Genomic DNA, 20,771 nt, shown 5'->3' with positions numbered 1-20,771 from the left:
CTAATTTTTAATATGTACCAATAAACGGAAATGAACTTTCTCGAATGGAGTTGTATACTCCCTCTGTATCATAAATGATGATTTTCTAGTATTTTTTCGTGTATCAAATAATGATTTTCTGTATACTTTTATCCATTCATGTTAAAAAATTGTAAATTTCAAGAACCATTAAATGAGAATTTAAAATTTTTATGAAATACTATTGGTTAATAATTATAAAATTATATCTTATTATAAATAAATAATACACTTATTGCTAAACATTAAATGTTTTTTTTTTAATTTATGTAAAAATCCTAAAACATCATCTATTGTGATACAAAAGGAGTATTTTATTCAATATGTACCAATAAATGGAAATGAATTTTCTCCAATGATATAGAATCGCCGACCGAAAATTACTAGTTATATCAAAATGTTATGTACAAATATTCAAGAGAACTGAATCTATTTTTTGATTTTTTTCAGAGAAAATTGTATCCTGACTCAAGTAGATAAAATTTTGAATTTAAGTAAATCCTGACTCGCTCAAACGTATCTTGTAAGTTCAAGGATGAACAGTTAGCAATTACATTTTTCACTTTGATAATAAAAAGGTGAAAATTGGATACTCTGGAACCTGTAAATATATTTTTAGAAGATTGAAGTTTATTTTGTAAAAGTGAAAATATATGGATTTGTTTGCCAAACTGAAAGATATGGTAGTCAAACAATTGTAACTTTATTGCTTGAAGTGATATAGGCAACAATTTTTATCAATATTTATTGCAAAATTTACATGGCAATATACAAGAGTTCAAGACTTAGTTTGAACTTTGACGCAGATTCTTTAAATATAGAGAAAAAAAAAATCAGTTACAAATTTGTTGACTTGTTATGTGTTGGTATATGAATCTCAAATTTGACACCAGAGGTAATGAGAAAAAATGAAAAACGTAATTGCTAACTGTTCATCCTTTTGTGAAAATTACGTCCACTTTAAACATTTTTGTTCTTCCATTATCGCTATAATAGTATTTTAACTTTGATAAACATGTCCACTGAAAATCCATGAAAATTTCCTTACCGAAGCATATGTTTAGAAAAAAAAAAAAGAATTCAAACGTACTACATTTAAACTAATATTATTGAGGACCACCAACAATACTAAATTAATGGTGTGTTGGGCTTTTGTGTCAACAATACTAAATTAAAAATTGCATAGTAAAAAAACACAGGGAAGATGCTTTTTTGACAACAATTAGCACAATAATTAATGGTGTGTTGGGCTTTTGTGAATAGGGGGTGATTATATAACACTTCTAATTCTATAAAACAGTGGTGCATAAACAGAGTTTAAATGAAATAATTTGGCTATCATAGAAATGCTTTTATATTTTTTTAGAACTTTGTGCACAAGAATATATCTCGTCATAATTCAAAAGGTAAACGTTTTTAAGTTAGAAGGGAACTGATTTCTAGCAATGTCTGTGTGGACACAAAACATGTGAAAAATATGTCATAGTGATTTGTATACTAGTAGCAGTAAATGCTTTCTACAAGGTTGGCGTTGTGGTCTTTCTAGCAGTAAATGCCCCTAGTGTGTGTGCGTTATCAACAAGAATCGTGACAAATCGATCAAGTTCATATGCCCTCCTCTTTGACCATCCATTGAATTAGATTTATGAACCACAAGTCATACAAAAAACACACTCTTTATCATATCCAAAAAATAAAACTTAGAACATATGAAAAGTCGAAAATGTTCATGCTATGATGAAAACACATGAGGGTAATTTCGACATTTGATTGGATAAATTAACACCCGCCACTAAAAAAAAACCACAAACAAAATCTCTTACAGTTCAAAACGATTTCGAGAACAAAAAAAATGGCTTTGAAACTAACTTCTCCGCCTTCAGTTTTCTCACAATCAAGGAGATTATCATCTCCGTTGATTCCAGTAAGATCAAAATCCACACCAATATCATCTTCATTCCCCGGATTCCGATCGAGAACCGGAGTTTATTTAAGCAAACCGGCGCTTCCGTCGTCGTCTACGAAAGTGAGTGTGGCGGCGGAGAGTCCTCCGGAGACAATAACGGCGGATGATTGGGGGAAAGTATCGGCGGTTCTGTTTGATATGGATGGTGTGCTTTGTAACAGTGAGGAGCTTTCTAGACGCGCCGCCGTTGATGTTTTCGCTGAGATGGGAGTTGAAGTCTCTGTAGATGATTTCATTCCTTTTACGGGAAAAGGTAAAAGCTTTTTTTTTTTTTTTTTTTTTTAAGGATTCGGCAAATCAATTTGTGAAGATTTAGTGATTTTTTAATGTTAAATGTGTGTGTGTTTTGATTGACTTCTTTGGTTTGGGGAATTTACAGGTGAAGCCAAGTTTTTAGGAGGTGTTGCTTCTATCAAAGGTGTACAAGGATTTGATACGGGTGCATTGAAAAAGAGGTTCTTTGAGATATATCTTGATAAGGTGATGTTTTGTGCTTCTTGATTAAAAAAAACTTTGGATTGGAACTGTCTTTATATTAGGGATGGATAAGAAACTTGTTGATGTTCTTGAAAGATAAAAGTAATGTCTTGTTCTCTACCGATTATAGTATGCGAAGCCAGAATCTGGGATTGGGTTTCCAGGAGCACTCGAGCTTGTTACTGAGGTGAGGAAAAACTGAAGTTGTTGTGAACAATGATAGTTTTTGAGGCTGGTAGATTATATGATGATTTGGTGCTAAAATTTTGAAACAGTGTAAGAATAGAGGCCTTAAAGTTGCTGTTGCATCTAGTGCTGACCGTATCAAAGTTGATGCGAACCTGAAAGCTGCTGGTTTGTCTTTGACCATGTAATACTAACATCTCTTTAGTATTCATTTCATATAGCAGTGTGGTATCTGTCACAAATTTGACTGTAATAGACCATTCTATATGTTATTTGAGTTTTTGTTTATTATTTTGCTGTGTAATCTCTTTTAATATGTCATTGGAGATGTTTCTGCGCCTTGAGGTTCCATGTCTAAATACATGTCAGTGATGTTAAATTTCAGGTTTGATGCCATTGTTTCAGCAGACGCCTTTGAGAATTTGAAACCATCTCCAGATATTTTCTTGGCTGCTGCAAAGATCTTGGGTGCGCCAACAAGCGAGGTAATAGTCAACACTTCTTGTAATATCATATCGAGTTGTGGAAAAATCTTCACACACCTACTCCTTTTTTGAAATCATAGATAAAAACGAAAAATATCTAGGGCGATCCTTTTGTAGTCACTAGGAAGTCTAATGGAATAGATGAACAAAGTGCGCCTTAAGGAAGAGAACTCTGTATTTACAAAATATTTGTTATTGGGCCAACGACATGATTAGTTGTATATTTGCGCCTTCTTGAAGCTGAAAATCAAGTAAAGTAAGAGTTTCCTTCATCTGCTAGACTTACAGATCTTATTTACTTGTTTTTTCAGTAAAGCTAGTTTCTTTTGTACAATTGTAGTGTGTTGTTATTGAAGATGCGCTTGCTGGAGTCCAAGCTGCCCAAGCTGCCAACATGAGGTATGTCAAATTTTGCTATTCTCTCTTTATTTTGAATACAGACAATTTAATTTGATACATTATTAGTAACTTGAAGATGTCACTAAAAAGTCTGTAGAATTTATAGATTAATGCTTTATGTCAAGTCGATCTGTTTGCCTTATTCATTATTCATATTAACAAAACATCACTTGTGGAGTTCAAAATGCTTAGAATATTTCTAGCTTGAGTAATGTAGAACTAAGAAGTTCTAGCTTCGTCATTGGTAAATCCATCTACTTGTTTTATTAGCTCTGGAGTAAGATAGTTTTTATTCATTCTAAATTTGCAGATGTATAGCTGTAAAAACTTCTTTATCTGAAGCAATTCTTAAAGACGCTGGTCCGTCAATGATCCGGGACGATATTGGAAACATTTCAATCAATGACATTCTCACTGGTGGCTCAGATTCTACCAGTATGTAGTCTCAAAAAAATTCGATGGAAAATATCGTTCTTTCCATTTGTATTTATCTCTTGATTAATCCTTTTGATCAACTTTTGAATAAAGGGGCTTTCTTTGTAATGATATTACCCATTTAAAACATTCTTCTCTACTGTACTTATAGAGTTATAATTCGGAAAATCCATGAATTTTCTTCATCTAGTTCATAGTGGCTTATACAGTTTCAACCTTTTCTTTTTACATGCTTGAGTACTTACGCAGGAAATTCCACAGCAATACTTGAAGAGAACAGGGCCAGTGAAAAAACCAGCGATAATGGGTAAGAAAGGTTCTTTTATCTAAATTATCTTATTGATGCAAGTAGTTTGGTGTTGAGAACTAAGTCTAGGGTTTCTGTTTATATTATGCAAATAGTTAATTCCAGCCATCTACGGAGAGAGACATTTATGATTTGCAATTTTAATGTCAAGGAACACTTTGTATGTATCTCATGGACTTCAAGAAAACGTTGGGATTGTAGAATTTTGAAAAACCCTGAAATTTTTACTCATTGACTGGTTTCATCATTTGAGAATGAAACAAATTATATGGCATGTGGAAAATTTCATATACTTGAGATTGCAGATGCAATTTTCCAACAGGTTTCAGGGCTCTCGACGAGATATACTGAGGTACGCAAGTCTTGGCATTTCTCTTTCTTGTTTCTACTTTGCTGCCACCAACTGGAAGGTAAACCTGAAAACCAAATATTCAAGAATAATTTTTGCTGTCAAAGCTTTTGTTTGATCTTATGGAATTGCTGTTATATGTATAGGCAATGCAATATGCTTCTCCGAAAGCTTTGTGGAATGCATTGGTTGGAGCAAAAACCCCTTCTTTTACACAGAACCAAGGTTTGGCCTATTTTCCAAATTTCCATGACTAAAACATAGCTTTCTGAAATGGTTATATCGACATAAATTCTTTCATATCAAACGGTTTACTATAGTAAAGGAGAACTTTTGTGTCAAAAATAGACAGAATGTTTTAACTTATAACCAACCTCATTTTGCAACATATCTGTTTCAGTAGTCGCAAATTTCATTAAGATGAACTAATCCACAGGTCTAATACATTTATGATAGTGTTAAATTTACACTGATTTTTTTTTTTTTTTTGTTTTAAATGCAAGTATGGATATAAACAAACAGATCTTAGACCAGAAAGTTTTTCTAATAGAATTTCTCTAAAAGAACATTCTATATACTTTAATCTTTACTGAATTCGGATGTAAACGAAGCTACCTGGTTTTTTGTCTTACCTTGTAGGTGAAGGGAGAGTGCAACAGTTTGTTGATTATATTGCTGATCTAGAGAGCAAGTAAGTATAACTATTTGATAATTATTCAATTCTACAATGCAAGGAAAGAGTTCGATAATTCGGTAGTTCCCTCGTTAAAAGAGATTATCAAATATTAGTATTATAGACTACTTAAACTAGAAATTATCACATGTGGAAAAAAAAAGTGGATGATCTTCTGTTCTGACTTGCGTGGGTGCTCTGTCTGAATTGTTTTATTTCTAGGCAAACGGCTACAACTGTGCCAGAATTCCCTTCTAAACTCGACTGGCTAAACACTGCTCCTCTCCAGTTGCGCCGGGTAAATTACCGTTTTAAGTTATGTTAAGAGTTGATAACGTAGATTTTTGTTTATTTATCGAACACATGTTGAGGTGTTTTCAATTCATTAAGAGGCTGTTGGTTTCAGCTCTCGGAAGAGATGAGACAAAATTGCTTTGCATCTGCACATAACAAATTTATGTTTTGAGGATTAAAGGCAGTCATATGCTTCTTAGTAGCTTTTGTCATTTTGTGGGCAGGATTTAAAAGGAAAAGTGGTTCTACTTGATTTTTGGACGTACTGCTGCATAAACTGTATGCACGTATTACCGGATCTAGATTTTCTTGAGAAGAAGTACAAGGACATGCCAGTGAGTCTTTTGCTGTCGCTGCTCCCTTATCTATATTATTTTTGATCTTCATGCATTTCAAATTTCACTAGGTATGACTAAAGCTTCAACCTATGAATTGCCATCTGTGTTACAGTTCACCGTTGTGGGTGTACACTCAGCTAAGTTCGACAATGAGAAGGATTTAGAAGCCATACGAAATGCAGTTCTACGTTATGATATCAGCCACCCGGTAATTTCCAAGTTAAAAAACTTGTAAATTTCTTATAATTTTTTCTTAATTATTTGTGAAATTGGTTCTTATGCTAAATCCTGGATTATGAAGAAATGTAGTGATGGATTCACATTTCCTTCTTGGAAATATTTTAGCTGGTCATAATTTCTCATCATATCGCATTTTTGAATACCCCCAGTGTTAATTGTTTGCATTCTCCTTCAATGTTCTTTCTTTGGATACTTTTTCAGTGCTATGTTATAACTATTATTGATATATTTATTGGTATATTCACTTAATTAGTTATCCCTCTCACTTTGAAGGTCGTGAACGATGGTGACATGTACATGTGGAGAGAGCTCGGCATCAACTCGTGGCCTACATTTGCTGTTGTTTCTCCAAATGGCAAAGTCATTTCACAAATTGCCGGAGAAGGTCGCCGCAAAGTAACATTTTTAACTCTCCTCCCTAGAAATTTATAGCAAGACAAGAATCTCACTTCGTTGCTAAAATTGTTGATTTCATTTTGGAGTTCTGAAGAATGAAAACACTAATATACTCTGTTTCTCTAAAACGCTCTTTACATTCCACATGAAAAATCACTTTACTGTTCTTCGGTGTTTTCTTTTGAAGGATCTTGATGACTTGGTGGCAGCAGCTCTGACGTATTATGGTGGAAAGAATGTATTAGATAGTACTCCGCTTCCAACACGTTTGGAGAAAGACAACGATCCACGTTTGGCCATGTCTCCATTGAAATTTCCCGGGAAGTTGGCTATTGATACTCTGAATAACAGACTATTCATCTCAGACAGTAACCATAACCGTATTGTATGTCCTTGCCATTTCAGATAGTCTTTGTTATCTCTTCTTGTTCTCTAATATGAGTATTCTGTGTGATTTGCAGATTGTAACTGATCTTGAAGGAAATTTCATCATCCAAATTGGCAGCACCGGAGAAGAAGGTTTCCAAGATGGTTCCTTCGAAGATGCTGCATTTAATCGTCCTCAGGTACATATGATAGTCTCACTTTGCATTATTTGTTCCTCGATAGGTTCCGAACCACATGAGCTTTGTTCTTACATACTTGATTGTATTTTTTCAGGGACTCGCTTATAATGCTAAGAAGAATCTTCTTTATGTTGCTGACACCGAGAATCATGCTTTGAGGTATGTATGTATGTCTTTATGTTGCTTCTAATGCAAACATGAATCTTAACTTTTTGGTTTGACATTTTATTTTGGAGTTTCATTAATTGTTGTTCCGTAGAGAGATTGATTTTGTCAACGAGAGAGTACGAACTCTGGCTGGTAATGGAACTAAAGGCTCAGACTATCAAGGTGGAAGAAAAGGAACCAAACAGGCAAGTAAATTGACTCAGAACATCGGTTTCTTTTCATATTCACTCTGCAATATTCTCGAGTAGATGTTTTTTCTTTCAGAGGCTAAAGAATAAGAACATTGTTGGACTTTGAAATTTTCAGCTTTTGAATTCTCCTTGGGACGTATGCTTTGAGCCGGTGAATGAGAAGGTATACGTTGCAATGGCAGGTCAGCACCAGATTTGGGAGTACAATGTGCTTGATGGTATTAGTCGAGTTTTCAGTGGAAACGGCTATGAAAGAAACCTTAATGGTTCTACGTATGTAAATACTAGTTTAAATATTACTTATATCACTTGATGTCTGTCATCTTTTCGTATGCTATATCTTTTTTTTCTCTTGATGCAGACCTCAGACTACATCATTTGCCCAGCCCTCTGGAATCTCATTAGGCCCTGGTAATTGCTACAAACTACACACTTAACACTTCTTTCACGAATTAGGAGTGAGTTCTATGTGTAATGTAAATGTAGATTTGAAGGAAGCATATATTGCTGATAGTGAGAGCAGTTCTATCCGTGCCCTTAATCTTCAAACTGGAGGATCTAGATTGCTCGCTGGTGGTGATCCGTATTTCTCTGAGAATCTTTTCAAGGTAATGACTTGATTCGTCTTATCCAACAATATTAGTATTCAGAGATATTATAGCACTATTTAAGTATCCATGCTTAACTCTTCCTTGGCATTTCTAGTGGTTTCACAAGTTAGAATGTTCCATCTCTACACATTAGTTTCTAACATGGGCTAATTGTTTAACACTTCAACAGTTTGGAGACAATGATGGCGTGGGAGCAGAGGTTCTCCTACAACATCCGTTAGGTGTATTATGCGCAAAGGATGGTCAAATTTATCTAACAGATAGCTATAATCACAAGGTAACGTCATTTGGAATGTCCAAGAATACATCTGTCAGTATGAATATGAACCAAAGAGGGTACACGATTTATATGATCAACTCGAGCGAGAATTCCTTTATTGGATGGATCTTGCGGATTACCATGAACTTAGTTATGAACGACCCTGTTACAAATAGAATAATAGAAACATTCTTAACTTTTACAAGATCTTAACTTTGAACTTTCATTTTAGATTAAGAAGCTGGACCCTGTAACCAAACGTGTTGTTACTGTCGCTGGAACGGGAAAAGCTGGTTTCAAGGATGGGAAGGTCAAGGGTGCTCAGGTGTGACCTAGGTTACTAAAATCGTATACATTGATTAAATAGACAGTCTGATTTGTTAGTTTGAAAATTATTTTTCCTTTATCTGTTGTAGCTTTCAGAGCCTGCAGGCCTTGCGCTCACTGAAGATGGTAATTTTCTGGTCCATTTTAACAGTCCTTTTAACTGTTATTAATGAGGGAAGGGTTGAGTCCAAATTTTGCCTATATATATATTTTTTTTTCAGGGAGGCTGTTCGTGGCGGATACAAACAATAGCCTAATCAGATACATAGATTTAAACAAAGGAGAAGAAGCAGAGATTCTTACAATGGAGTTAAAAGGTGTTCAACCGCCAATGCCAAAAGCAAAATCCTTGAGACGTTTGAGAAAACGTGCCTCAGCTGATACAAAGATTGTCAAAGTGGATTCTGTTACATCTCGCGAAGGAGATTTGAATCTCAAAATCTCATTACCAGATGGCTACCATTTCTCCAAGGTCTAGATCTCTTTGCACTCTCTCTCTTTTTCCACTTCCTAATTTGTCTCTCTCGATCTTTATCAAGTATACATATTGCTCGTTTTGCACAGGAAGCGCGGAGTAAGTTTGTAGTAGATGTGGAGCCTGAAAATGAAGTAGCAATCGATCCAATGGAAGGAAACCTCAGTCCCGAAGGTTCAACGATGCTTCATTTTAGACAATCTTCAACTTCGGCTTCTGTTGGAAAAATCAGTTGCAAGGTTTGCTTTGCTCCAACATAATTAATTGATTTAAAGGCTTCAATTGTTGCTTGTTATGCTTTTACTTCTTACAAAAATAATATATGAAATCTTTAATTGCAGGTATACTATTGCAAAGAAGACGAGGTTTGCTTGTATCAGTCCGTACAGTTTGAGGTCCCTTTCAAGGTGGAATCAGAATCATCTGCTTCTCCGACGATCACATTTACCGTTAAACCGAGAGCATCTTATGCCGGTGGGTTACAGCTTCAAGGTACTAGCTGAACCACATGATCACAATATGATTAAAAAACCACAGGTATATATGAATATGATCCATCAACATATATTTGTGTTATGTGGAGGATTGATCAAACCAACTCAGGAAGCTAAAAAGAATGTAACTACTTATAATCTATTTAAATTTTGTATGATCTATTCATTGGTGTGCCTGTAAAGATACCACCAACAACAACAAACCTGCATATAATTAGAAAAAAATACAAAAAAAGAAACCATCAGGAGATTATACAACTTCGCTATTTTCTCCTCGTAAAAATGCTTATCCTAACAACATCTGGTCGAGTACATTAACTTTTTTTCTTCTGTGTTATCGTTTGTAATAATGCATTTAACTGTTTTGAAATTTCTTTAACTTTGCAAAGCAACTTCCCATTTCTCTCTATAAGTGAACACGGCTTTGCTTGCTATTTTCCCATTTTTTTTTTTTTGAATTTAATGTTAAATTATATTCAAAGAAAAAATAGCTTTATTACAACTAGTGCAGCTTGAGTTTGAAAGTTTTTAGAGAGGACTACATAATTAACAGGAAAACAGAATCAAGGTCTAGTTTGGAACCAAGCCTGAAGGCCATTGGTGAATCTCCTATCCCCTATTCGCTGAATGGATAGTAGCTTGTCCCTCACCTGGCGATCAATCCATTTGATCAATTGTTCGGTTGTGTTGGCATGTTGACCATGTCGTCGTCCGTTGCGTTCCCTCCAAATGGTGTACACTGTGAGTTGAAACGTGTAGTGTGTGAAAAATTTCCCCAGGCGATCAAGACGTGGGTCTGATAAAAACGTCAGAAGCTGATGCCAGTCGTTAGAATACTGGGTTCGAAAGACCCCCTTTGCTGTCGCAGCCCACACTTCAGAAGAGAAAGCACAAGCAAAGAACAAATGTGATCTAGTTTCCACACTTCGCTGACATAAAACACAGGTCCCAGTAGCCCCAATGTTCCATCGAAGCATTCGATCCCTCGTGGCCAGTTTATCATGAGCCGCTAACCATGTGCAAAAAGTATACTTGGGAGTGGCATGAGAGAACCACACTGCACGGTGCCAGGAAACCTCAGCAGATGTAGAACGAATACGATTCCAAGTATCCGCCGTAGAGAACTCCGTGTTGAACCTATCATTCTTTCCTTTCCACAAAATGAGATCAGGCTGCTTTGTTCTCCCTTGAAATTGCGAGTGTAGTACATCCATGATGGAGAGGAGATGCGGAAGGCGAGGTGTCCATCGCCTCCTAGTCGACCAGGCCTCTGCCACAGACATTGTTCGACTTATCCCCAGATCAATAACCCCTCTAGACCCTGTTACATCCACCAACCTGCCCAAAGAAGACCAGTTATCAAACCAAAAGGAGGTTTGCATACCATTCCCCACCTCCACCCTACAAAACTGTTGGGCGACAGCTCTGTATTTTAGGATCTTTCGCCATATCCAAGAGCCTGTTCCGGTGTTGTCCTGAATGACCCACAACGACCTGCCCTTCAGTAAATAACGTTCAACCCATTGTACCCAGAGGGAACCACCATGAGAGAGGATCCGCCAGACCAATTTTAAGCAGCACACATCATTTGCCTCACGCAAACTACGAAGACCAAGCCCACCCTCCTGACATGGCTTACAGACTTTGTCCCACTGCAGTTTGGCCTTTTTTGGATTAAGGTCAGAACCCGACCACAAGAAAGCAGAGCAAATTTGCTCCACTTCTCGAATACAAGCACGGGGAAGCCGAAAAGCACCGATCTAGAAGTTGCAGATGCTCCACTGAACAAAGCTGACAAGGTTGTAGCGACCCGCAAAAGAGAGGTAGCGTGACGTCCAAGAACCGATACGCTTTCTGATCTGCTCAAGCAAAGGGGTGTAGTCAGCAGAGGTAAAACTTCTAGTCACCAATGGCAAACCTAAATATCGAACAGGGAGCTCTCCAACCACAAAATCAAACTGATGCGAGATTTGTTGTCGTGCCTGATCTCCAATACCGACAAGATATACCGTTGATTTCTCCATACTTATTTTGAGACCTGAGATTGTGGCCAACTTATCAAAAACTGAGACAATACCTTCAATGGAGCGTGATTTACCATCAGAGAGGACCATCAAATCGTCAGCAAAACTTAGATGGGTCAAATTGAGAGCCTTACACCTCGGGTGATAACCAAACTGACCTGCACCTGCAGCGTTGTCAAGAAGCTTAGACAGGACATTCATACAGATGACAAACAAATAGGGGGACAGAGAACAGCCTTGCCGTAACCCCCTCGAGCTATGAAAATATCCAGCAAGCTCTCCATTCACTTGGACAGAGAAAGAAGCGGTTGTGACAAATAATCTAATCCAATGGATAAACTCAGATGGTAGCTGCAGTGCCGAGAGGACATTCAAGAGGAAATGCCATTGGACAAAATCAAAAGCTTTCGATATATCAATCTGAATCGCACAACGCTCCGAGATTGTCTCATTGTGATAGTTCTTTACCAATTCTGTAGCAAGCAACACATTTTCAATCAACAACCGATACTTGACAAATGCAGATTGATTCCCAGCAATGAAACTAGACAACACCACCTTCAACCTATTAGCAAGAATTTTTGAAATAACCTTATATAGAACATTGCAACAAGAGATTGGTCTATAATCCTTCATCTCCATAGCATCCAATTTCTTCGGAATAAGCGCTAAAATAGTAGAATTTATCCCTTTTGGCAGAAAACCTTGAACAAAGAAAGATTGAACTGCAAGAGTAAACTTTGGGCCAAGGATATCCCATGTCGCCTTATAGAACTCAAAATTATAGCCGTCCGGACCAGGAGACTTATCATTAGGCATAGCAAAGAGCACATTCTTGATCTCCTCAGCAGTAACAGGCGCTATAAGTCGAGCTTGATCAACCGAATCGCATCGAAATGGCAACAAATCTTGGAGCATTGCAACCTCAGCCCCTTCAAAATCAGTTGGAATGAATTGCAAAAATTCCTTAAAGTATCTCTCAGCCTCCAACTTAATATCATCACCCTTAACAACAGTCCCATTTGGGCCAGTAACCTCATTGATTGTATTCATCGCTTTTCTAGTGGCAGCCGCCCTATGAAAAGCTTTGTTGTTCTTGTCTCCAACCTGCAACCAATGCAGTTTCGACCTTTGCTTGAGGAATCTCTCCTCTAAAGAGGCAACATGGTCCCAACGAAGAAAAGTTTCGTTTTCCTCCTCCATAGATAATGCAGTGGGATTAGTCATGTTCTGCGATTGCTTTGCACATAACTCCTCAAAAGCTACTTGAGTTCTTCTCTCCAAATTACGTATTTGATCTTTAGCCAGTCTACGAACCAAAGGTTTCAAACCTTTCAATTTTTTATGAAATCGAAACAGAGTTAATGTCGATAAAAACAGAGAAGGAGTGGACTTCCAGTAAGTGTCAACCATAGGCTTAAACTCATCCAGTGTAGTAAGAACATTGACAAACCTAAATGGACGACGCTTTCGGATAGGTTCTACACTCTGCAACGGAAAATGACTACGCAAATGGTCTGAGCAACCCCTGCCTCAAACACCGAATAAGCTCGCGGGAACCGCTGAAGCCAAACATCATTCACCAATACCCTGTCCAGCTTCTTCATGATAGGATCATGATCTTGTTTATTCCACCAAGTGAACAACAGACCATGTGAAGCAATATCTGTAATCGAACAACAGCCCACCACAGACTGAAAATCCCGCATACCACGAGTAACCATTGGATGATCCTCCACCCGAGAATGTTCAGAAATATCTAGAGTCTCATTTAAATTCCCCATAAGCACCCACGGTTTAGTACAAATAATAGATGAAACCGCATGATCCTTCAACTCTTGCCACAAAACCTTACGTTGCTCCACAGTATTCAACGCATACACAAAGGAACAGAAGAACTCTTCCGGTTGATCCACCAACTTAACCGAGCAAGTGATCAACTGTTCACTTTTGTAGAAAGGAGTCACACGCACATTATTCCTCCAGACAACCCACTTACAACCTCGGGAATTAAACTCATAATTCGTCAACATCGACAGTCTCGAAACACTTTCCCACCAACACGTTGAGCATTTTTCTCTTGCACTCGAGTCTCTAACAAACAACCAAATTGGAAATCAGTCTCCCTTAACCACTTCTGTATCACGGAATGTTTTGATGTTTTGTTGAAGCCCCGAACATTCCAGAAGAACCTTGACATTTAAAAATGTTTTTGGGAATGCTCGCTACTCTGACCCCATGAGTAAACTCTAGAGGATTGATTAGAAGCTACTGATACCGCTTTATATGCTGTTTTAGAGTCTCGAGGTAGAGAAGGACGAAGTGTAACCACCGGCTTCTGCCCTCCATCCTTACCTCCCACCCCAGTAGGAGCCACAACGACCGTAGGAGGCACCAAATCAGGCACCGGTGGCGAGACCTGCTTCTCCAGCATCGTCTCCTCCACCAGTCCCTCTGCCTCACCAAGAACCGAATAAGTGTTTGATAGAATGGTATCCTCACTAGGCTGGATCCCTTCCTGACCCTTTCCCGGACTACGACCATTTTTTGAAGGAGTGATCCATTCCTGACCAGAACCAACCTTCTCCGAAGTTATCAGAACGTTTCTAGTAGGAACCGGTGGAGGTGACCTTGACTGTGCCTCCGAAGCTCTAGGACCATCCCCAACCATCGAACTATTCCCGGAACAAACAGCAGCTGGTAAAGTAGGTGGCAAAACAACCTCCCCACTAGCTTCCACTACATCAGTACTAGCCGCTAAGAGACAAGTTGTAGTCAAGTGTCCCCATTTCTGACAACTAGTACATCGCGGTGGCAACCATGGATAGCCATATTGAATGACAGTTTCAATCTCACCTTCTTCTTCCCCTCCACAAACATGCTCTCGAGGAAGCACTTTCGTTAAGTCAGCTTCAACCAACATCTGAGCTTCAGTAAAAGTAACGCAAGCTTCCGTTTTTGGATGAAACCGAATTGGCTTACCCACTGCGCTAAACAGATACTCTAAACCCTTCTAAGTGAACATAGAGGGAGGAATATTCCTCAGTGTAACCCACAAAGGAATAGACTTCATCGCCGGTTGCGAGTCCGCTGCATACGGCGACCACTTGGAAATAATCATAGGGATATCCATGATATTCCACATGCCTCTATTCAAAACCCTGTTTCTCTTGCTATCATTGCGGATCCGAAACTTCACCGTGGTTTCATTGACAGCATAAACGTCGATCAACGTAGACTTATCACCCAAACGCCATATCTTGTTGACGATCATGTGGATCTTGCCCACATGTGGTGCTTTTTGATTCAAAAAATTTCCAATGAGGAAATCTTCCCACAAGGGTTTTGCACCCACAAAAACCTCCTTTGGCACAACCACCTTCTCCTTTCCATCAACCTCAACGACTTCAAAACGTTGCGACCGCTGAAACCCCTCTCCCTGCATAGGAGAGGAGCCCTCTCCATTCAGAGACAAATCAGTAACGTCTTTCTCCACACCCTGCCCCACCACACCGATTCCCTGCGAATCCCCTATGCCCGGAGAAGCCCCCGGCGGCTCCATACGAGCAGGAAAAAAGTGAAAAACCCTAGTCGCCCAAAAAATCGCCCTCTAAGTTATTTATGGAAACTATCAACTCGTATCAAAATACCCAATTATTATTATTGTTCGATTTTAAAACTATTTTCCCATTTCTTACCCTAACTAAATAGTCTTTGTGAATCTATGATTTGAACCACTCACGATCATCTCTCATGGCTACTTCTTCTTCTTAACTTCGAAACTGGAGATACAATGTCTTCACTAGCTTCCATGGACCAGACGTCCGTATTAAATTTCTCAGTCATTTACGCCAACAATTTAACTACAATGGAAATACAATGTTGGATAACAACGGGATCTGCGAGAAGCCAAATTATCGCACAAGCTCTCACATAAGCTATTAAAGAATCGAGGATCGCAATAGTATTGCTCTCGAAGAACTATGCTTCTTCCAGTTGGTGTTTGGATGAGCTGTTGGAGATTTTGAAGTGCAAAGAAGATATAGGACAAATAGTGATGACTGTCTTCTACGAAGTAGATCCTTCTGATGTGCGGAAACAACAGGAGATTTTTGGAAGGCTTTCAATAAAACTTGTGCTAACCAAACAGAGGAGGAGAGGAGAAAATGGAGCGAAGCTTTGACTTATGTTGGCACTTGGCAACATAGCCGGAGAAGACTTCAATAACTGGTTTGTAACTTTGTATTCCCTTTAATAATTAATAACAGTTTATCTTTCTTATGACTTTGATACTTTGATATTGTTATCAGTTTGAAACTTTTAAGTTTATTTGACATAAATTTTGCCATGGTGTGTTATGGATTGTAATGACTTGGAATTAGATTATAATTACAACTATAAATTCTTGTAGTTAAATTTTGTAGTGTGTTTATTTGTTTATTTTGGTCAAATCTGCTTTGGTGTGTCTAATTTCCTGATTAGGGAGCTGTATGTGCTAGAAAACAAAGGAATGTTCTCTTTATGGAATTTTACCGAGAAGATTTCAAGAGATGTTTTAGATAAAATAAATGCGCCACCATGTTAGGATTTTTATGGCATAGTTGGACTAGAAGATCATTTGAGGGAAATGGTTGGTGTTAAGATGGTTGGAATCTCTGGTCCTCCAGGCATGGGAAAGAGTACCATTTCCAGACCTTTACATAGTCGACTCTCTAGTAAGTAGGGTCATAGTGACCACTGAAAACAAAAGGATTGGCAATATGGTACCAGTGATATTATATACCATGTGGGGTTTCCATGAGAAAGCAAAGCTCTAATGATCTTTTGTTTTTCTGCTTTTAAACAAACCTCTCCACCTGACCTGATGAGTTCATGGATCTTGCGTTTGAAGTTGTGGCAAACTTCCATTGGCTCTGTGTGTTTTGGGGTCATCGTTGCAGGGAAATAGTCATTCTGAGTGGATTGATGAAATGCCAAGGTTGAGAAAGCGTCTTGATGGAGGAATTGAGAGTGTACTGAAAGTAAGGTATGAGAAAGAAAAATATATATATATATATATTTCTCCACATTGCAGTCTTCTTCGATTATGAATATACGTATCATGTGTCGTTGATGCTCGCAAAATGTAACTTGGATTTTAAACCTGGGTTGAAAATCTTAGCCGAGAAATATCACATACACATATTGATCACGATCGAGAAAGTAGAATGGTAATTGATGCGGTCATCACATATGCTGAACGAGCAGCTGAACTACTTCAAGACAGATCTTTTGATGGACTTCCTGAACTACTGTCTGACGAACAAGGAAATATTGATTGATAAGGCAGATATCTTGCTAGAAATCCTAGATTCACCATTTATTACTCATTATCACCATTGATTATGATTTCTCCATTATGGTGATTGATTTGTAATTAATTTAGACATATTTGTAATTAATGTAGATTATACCGAGCTATAAAAAAGGCTCATTTGTTTCATTGTAAAGATATAGAAGGTTATTGGAAAATAAAAGAGAGAGTTTTCTCGCTTTGAAGCTTAGGCTTTGTTTTTGTTTATCTAAGTTAGGTGGATTCCTTTACATAGTAAATGTTTGATCTTATGTCTTTTTGAGCGAGTCATCAAGGCATAGAGCTTGTGCTGTATCAGAGTCTTATCACAATTCTGTGGTGCACTTCATTCCGCCATCACACCCCTCATTTGATCCCACACGAGAGAAGCGACCGCCAGCGTGTCAGATCTCCATCTTCGACCATCAGCTTGTGAAGCCGCCATATCTATCCCCATACAAGTCTTACCACCGAGTCTTGTATCAGTAATGCATCGTTTGCTACAAGTAATGACTATACAAGTCATTTACCAACCAAGAGCTTTGGAAACGCCAAATTCTAGCAGATGCCCATAAGATTTCTTATGTTCTAGAAGATGCAACGGTAATTATTCTATTGGAGGGATTCACATTATTACTATCTATATGTATCCGTCCAATCCTAACCACAAATATTTTATGAACCACAAAATATTCACAAAATGCAAACTCAAGTCCAAGAATAATATCACGAAACCGAAACAAAAAAACTTATTATTGTTGTTGCATGTACAAAGTCTAAAATAAAGGAACCAACAACGATTGCCCAAGGGATGAAAGATGAACACTGGTGCAGTGCGTTTTCCTCCAAATTTCACGCTCAAACTGTCAATCGCACTTGGGATCTTGTACCTCCTCATTCGTCTTAAAATATAGTAGGTTGTCGATGGTTTTTCACAACCAAATATCTACCTGCTGGCTGAAATGATTGAACAAAGCTCGTCTAGTTGCGAAGGGATTTGATCAACAATTTGGTGTTGACTATGCTGAAAATTTTAGCCTGCTCATCAAGTCTACCACCATTCTTCTTGTCCTAGAGGTGAACTATTACCAAGTCTTGGCCGATAAAGCAACTTGATGTCAACAACGCTTTTCTCTAAGGTGAACTCACTGATGAAGCATATATGTCTCAACCTCTACATTCAGCTCTCCCATCTTTTTCGGAGCCATCTCTATATGAAAAGTCGTCTTGGTTTTCTCCAAGGTGATCTTCATGTAGGACAATAAAAAAATATCTACCAAGTAATCTATATAATAATAGCAATATGAATAAATGCGAAGAATAGTTGCGTCTTTTTATCGTGACTTTTCATTTAAAAAAATATTGTTTTATTATTTTTTTGACAAAAAAACTATACGGTAACGTTTCTTTAGAAAGTTGCGTCTGTTGAATGTAAAGTTGTGTCTCTTACAAACAGTTGTTGCTTTCTATATAAAAATAGCAATCTAAATATTTGCGAAGAACAATATTGTTTTCATAACCAACCAATTGTTTTCATAACCAACCAATTGCAAGTATTTTAAACATTCCTAAACATATATTATTATAATGTATTTTTGTAAAAAGTTATTGATTTAACTAAAGGTTTATGGAATTTTCTTAAAAATAAAGTTTTAAATTTTTAATGAAGTCATTGAGATTGTCTCATCTCTTTATTGTAAATCTCTATTGTATTTTTGCACTCATAATTGTTTTTGCCTTTACAAAAAACTAGGTAAATAACCAGCATCTTGTGCGAAGAAAAATAAGTAATAAGTACATTTAATATTAGACTAACTATATATCTAATCTATTATAATTGTCAAAACGTTTATTACTTTAGGTTTTTTAAATATAAAATATGTCTTGTCTACAAAACGATAGCTGTTTGTATTATATATTCATTTACAACTCTGCCTTTATGAAAATAGATATATTCATTTTTATTAATATATCTTATAAGTGAAACATAAATGAAATGTGAGATGATTTTCTGTTTATATATATATTTATATTTGAGATTGATTGATAATCTTTTTATTGATTGACTGAATAATAATCTATATATTAAATAAAAGTAGAAGCTATAAGCTTCTTAAGCTACCCACCTAGGATTTTAAACCACCAATAGGGATTATACACTTCACTAATTAAATTTTTTAAAATTTCAAAAAAATTTTATATTAAGAATTATTTTAAACAACCTATCGGGATTTGACATGTCATTCATTAACATTTTTTAAATTTCCAGAATTTTTTTTAAAAAAGGAAAGTTTTAAATTTATGGAAATGAAATAACTATGTACAATATCCCACATCGGCTAGAAATTTTTTAGACAATGGTTCAGAATCAGTATAAATAAAATTAATATGCTTCCAACAACGAATGAGCAGGAAAACTTGATTTATCAAGTGTCCAAGTTTAAATTTTATTCGGTTTGATCTAATTTTTTATTTGATCAAATTAAAAATTTAAAAATTTATTTGATCAAATTAAAACTTTAAAAAGTTTCAAAAAATATATTATAATATTTAAAATTTTAAGTTTAAATATTATAAATATTGAAACTTTGAAAATTTCTTAGCTATTAAAAAGTTTTAAAATATTAAAAATTTTAACTTTTAAAAGTTTAAAATGTTATAAATACATTTTTAAAAGGTTCAAAATTTTGTATTTCGAAACCCTTTAAAAGTTTACGGTAAAAGTAACGATGACAATTACCACAAAATTTGACAATGAAAATGACAAGAAAAAAGTGAAGAATAAGAAAACATTGAATAAAAAACACGAAAACATAGGTGGTAGCAATCAATTAAATATGAAAACGAGTTAAATTCATGATGATAAAATTGTTTCGTTTTTCTGGTGGTCAAAGAAATGGTTTAGGATATGTGAGGTCATCAGTTTGATTCGTCTCGCCTGGACGTCGAGTTAAATTCATGTTTTTTTTAATCAGAATTGATTTTATGACACAACTGATTTTTATATTTTAAAAAATTGTGTATCTGAAATTTATTTTTTTCCTCAATACTAATTTAAATTTTTTTATAAGATAATATTTTATTACCGTCATCAATCATATATAATTTTCATCAAATTATATTAAATAAACCCACGCATAGCGTGAGTTCAAAACCTAGTATGTCTAAAAGAAATAAGGCTACTAATTTGATAAATTTTGAATTTTTATGATGTAATGATTGATTTTAGAAAAATAAATATGTAAACAAATTCATATATATAAATATGTTTGAGTTATGTTAACAACTTTAAATAATTAAATGAATTAAAATATTTAATTTGAACGAATTAACATTATATCATTTTAAGAGTGGTCCTCAATTATTTTTTTAATATCTTTTCAAATTTTTATACAATATTTTGGAAATTTATAGTCTTTAGACAATGTGTTCATGTTTTAGCAATTAAAAAAAAAATAAAGAGATTTAAACTGATCAATCTAATAAATATCCCTAAATATAAAAACAAAACATAGAGTTCAAAATAATCAAATAAATAAGTTTACATTTCTTTCAAATTAACACTCTATATGGTGATGTCATATGTCAACATATAAACATTTTCAGATATAAATATGTTTAACAATATAATTATGTGGAAATAAACATAACAATATACATATGTTCAAATGTCTAATTGTACGCAACTATTAATTATATAATATTAAAATAGAAAACTAAACTAAATAACATATGTGGATTTATTACTTTAATTTTTTTTT

At 36.0% G+C, this 20,771-nt stretch overlaps 1 protein-coding gene and 1 pseudogene across 4 annotated transcripts; both read left to right on the top strand.

The window, feature by feature from the left end:
• Positions 1-1,812: 1,812 nt before the first annotated feature.
• Positions 1,813-9,816, top strand: LOC104758982 (protein SUPPRESSOR OF QUENCHING 1, chloroplastic). Of its 4 annotated transcripts, none has more exons than XM_010481956.2 (28): positions 1,813-2,237; positions 2,364-2,464; positions 2,592-2,648; positions 2,737-2,831; positions 3,033-3,132; positions 3,473-3,531; positions 3,842-3,966; positions 4,216-4,273; positions 4,596-4,683; positions 4,769-4,847; positions 5,262-5,313; positions 5,518-5,593; positions 5,814-5,924; positions 6,040-6,135; positions 6,441-6,563; positions 6,751-6,948; positions 7,025-7,129; positions 7,224-7,288; positions 7,389-7,482; positions 7,604-7,761; positions 7,850-7,899; positions 7,975-8,096; positions 8,269-8,376; positions 8,591-8,683; positions 8,775-8,811; positions 8,907-9,157; positions 9,250-9,399; positions 9,502-9,816. In XM_010481956.2, the coding sequence occupies exons 1-28, from the start codon at positions 1,871-1,873 to the stop codon at positions 9,661-9,663; spliced, it is 3,180 nt and encodes a 1,059-aa protein (XP_010480258.2). In that variant the 5' UTR covers positions 1,813-1,870; the 3' UTR covers positions 9,664-9,816. The 4 variants fall into 4 exon arrangements, with proteins under 4 accessions (XP_010480258.2, XP_087346688.1, XP_087346687.1 ...); XM_087490562.1 differs by having other exon boundaries at positions 1,824-2,237; positions 4,579-4,683; XM_087490561.1 differs by lacking the exons at positions 1,813-2,237; positions 2,364-2,464; positions 2,592-2,648; positions 2,737-2,831; positions 3,033-3,132 and adding an exon at positions 3,213-3,388.
• A 5,483-nt stretch (positions 9,817-15,299) lies between these two features.
• LOC147925369 (disease resistance protein ADR2-like) lies at positions 15,300-16,999 on the top strand (annotated as a pseudogene).
• Positions 17,000-20,771: the final 3,772 nt, after the last annotated feature.

Source organism: Camelina sativa, chromosome 16 (genome assembly GCF_030686135.1).
Source record: "Camelina sativa cultivar CO46 ecotype springtype chromosome 16, ASM3068613v1".
Taxonomy (NCBI): Eukaryota; Viridiplantae; Streptophyta; class Magnoliopsida; order Brassicales; family Brassicaceae; genus Camelina; species Camelina sativa.
The sequence above is the reverse complement of the archived record's forward strand: the minus strand, read 5'-3'. Positions and strand labels throughout refer to the sequence as shown.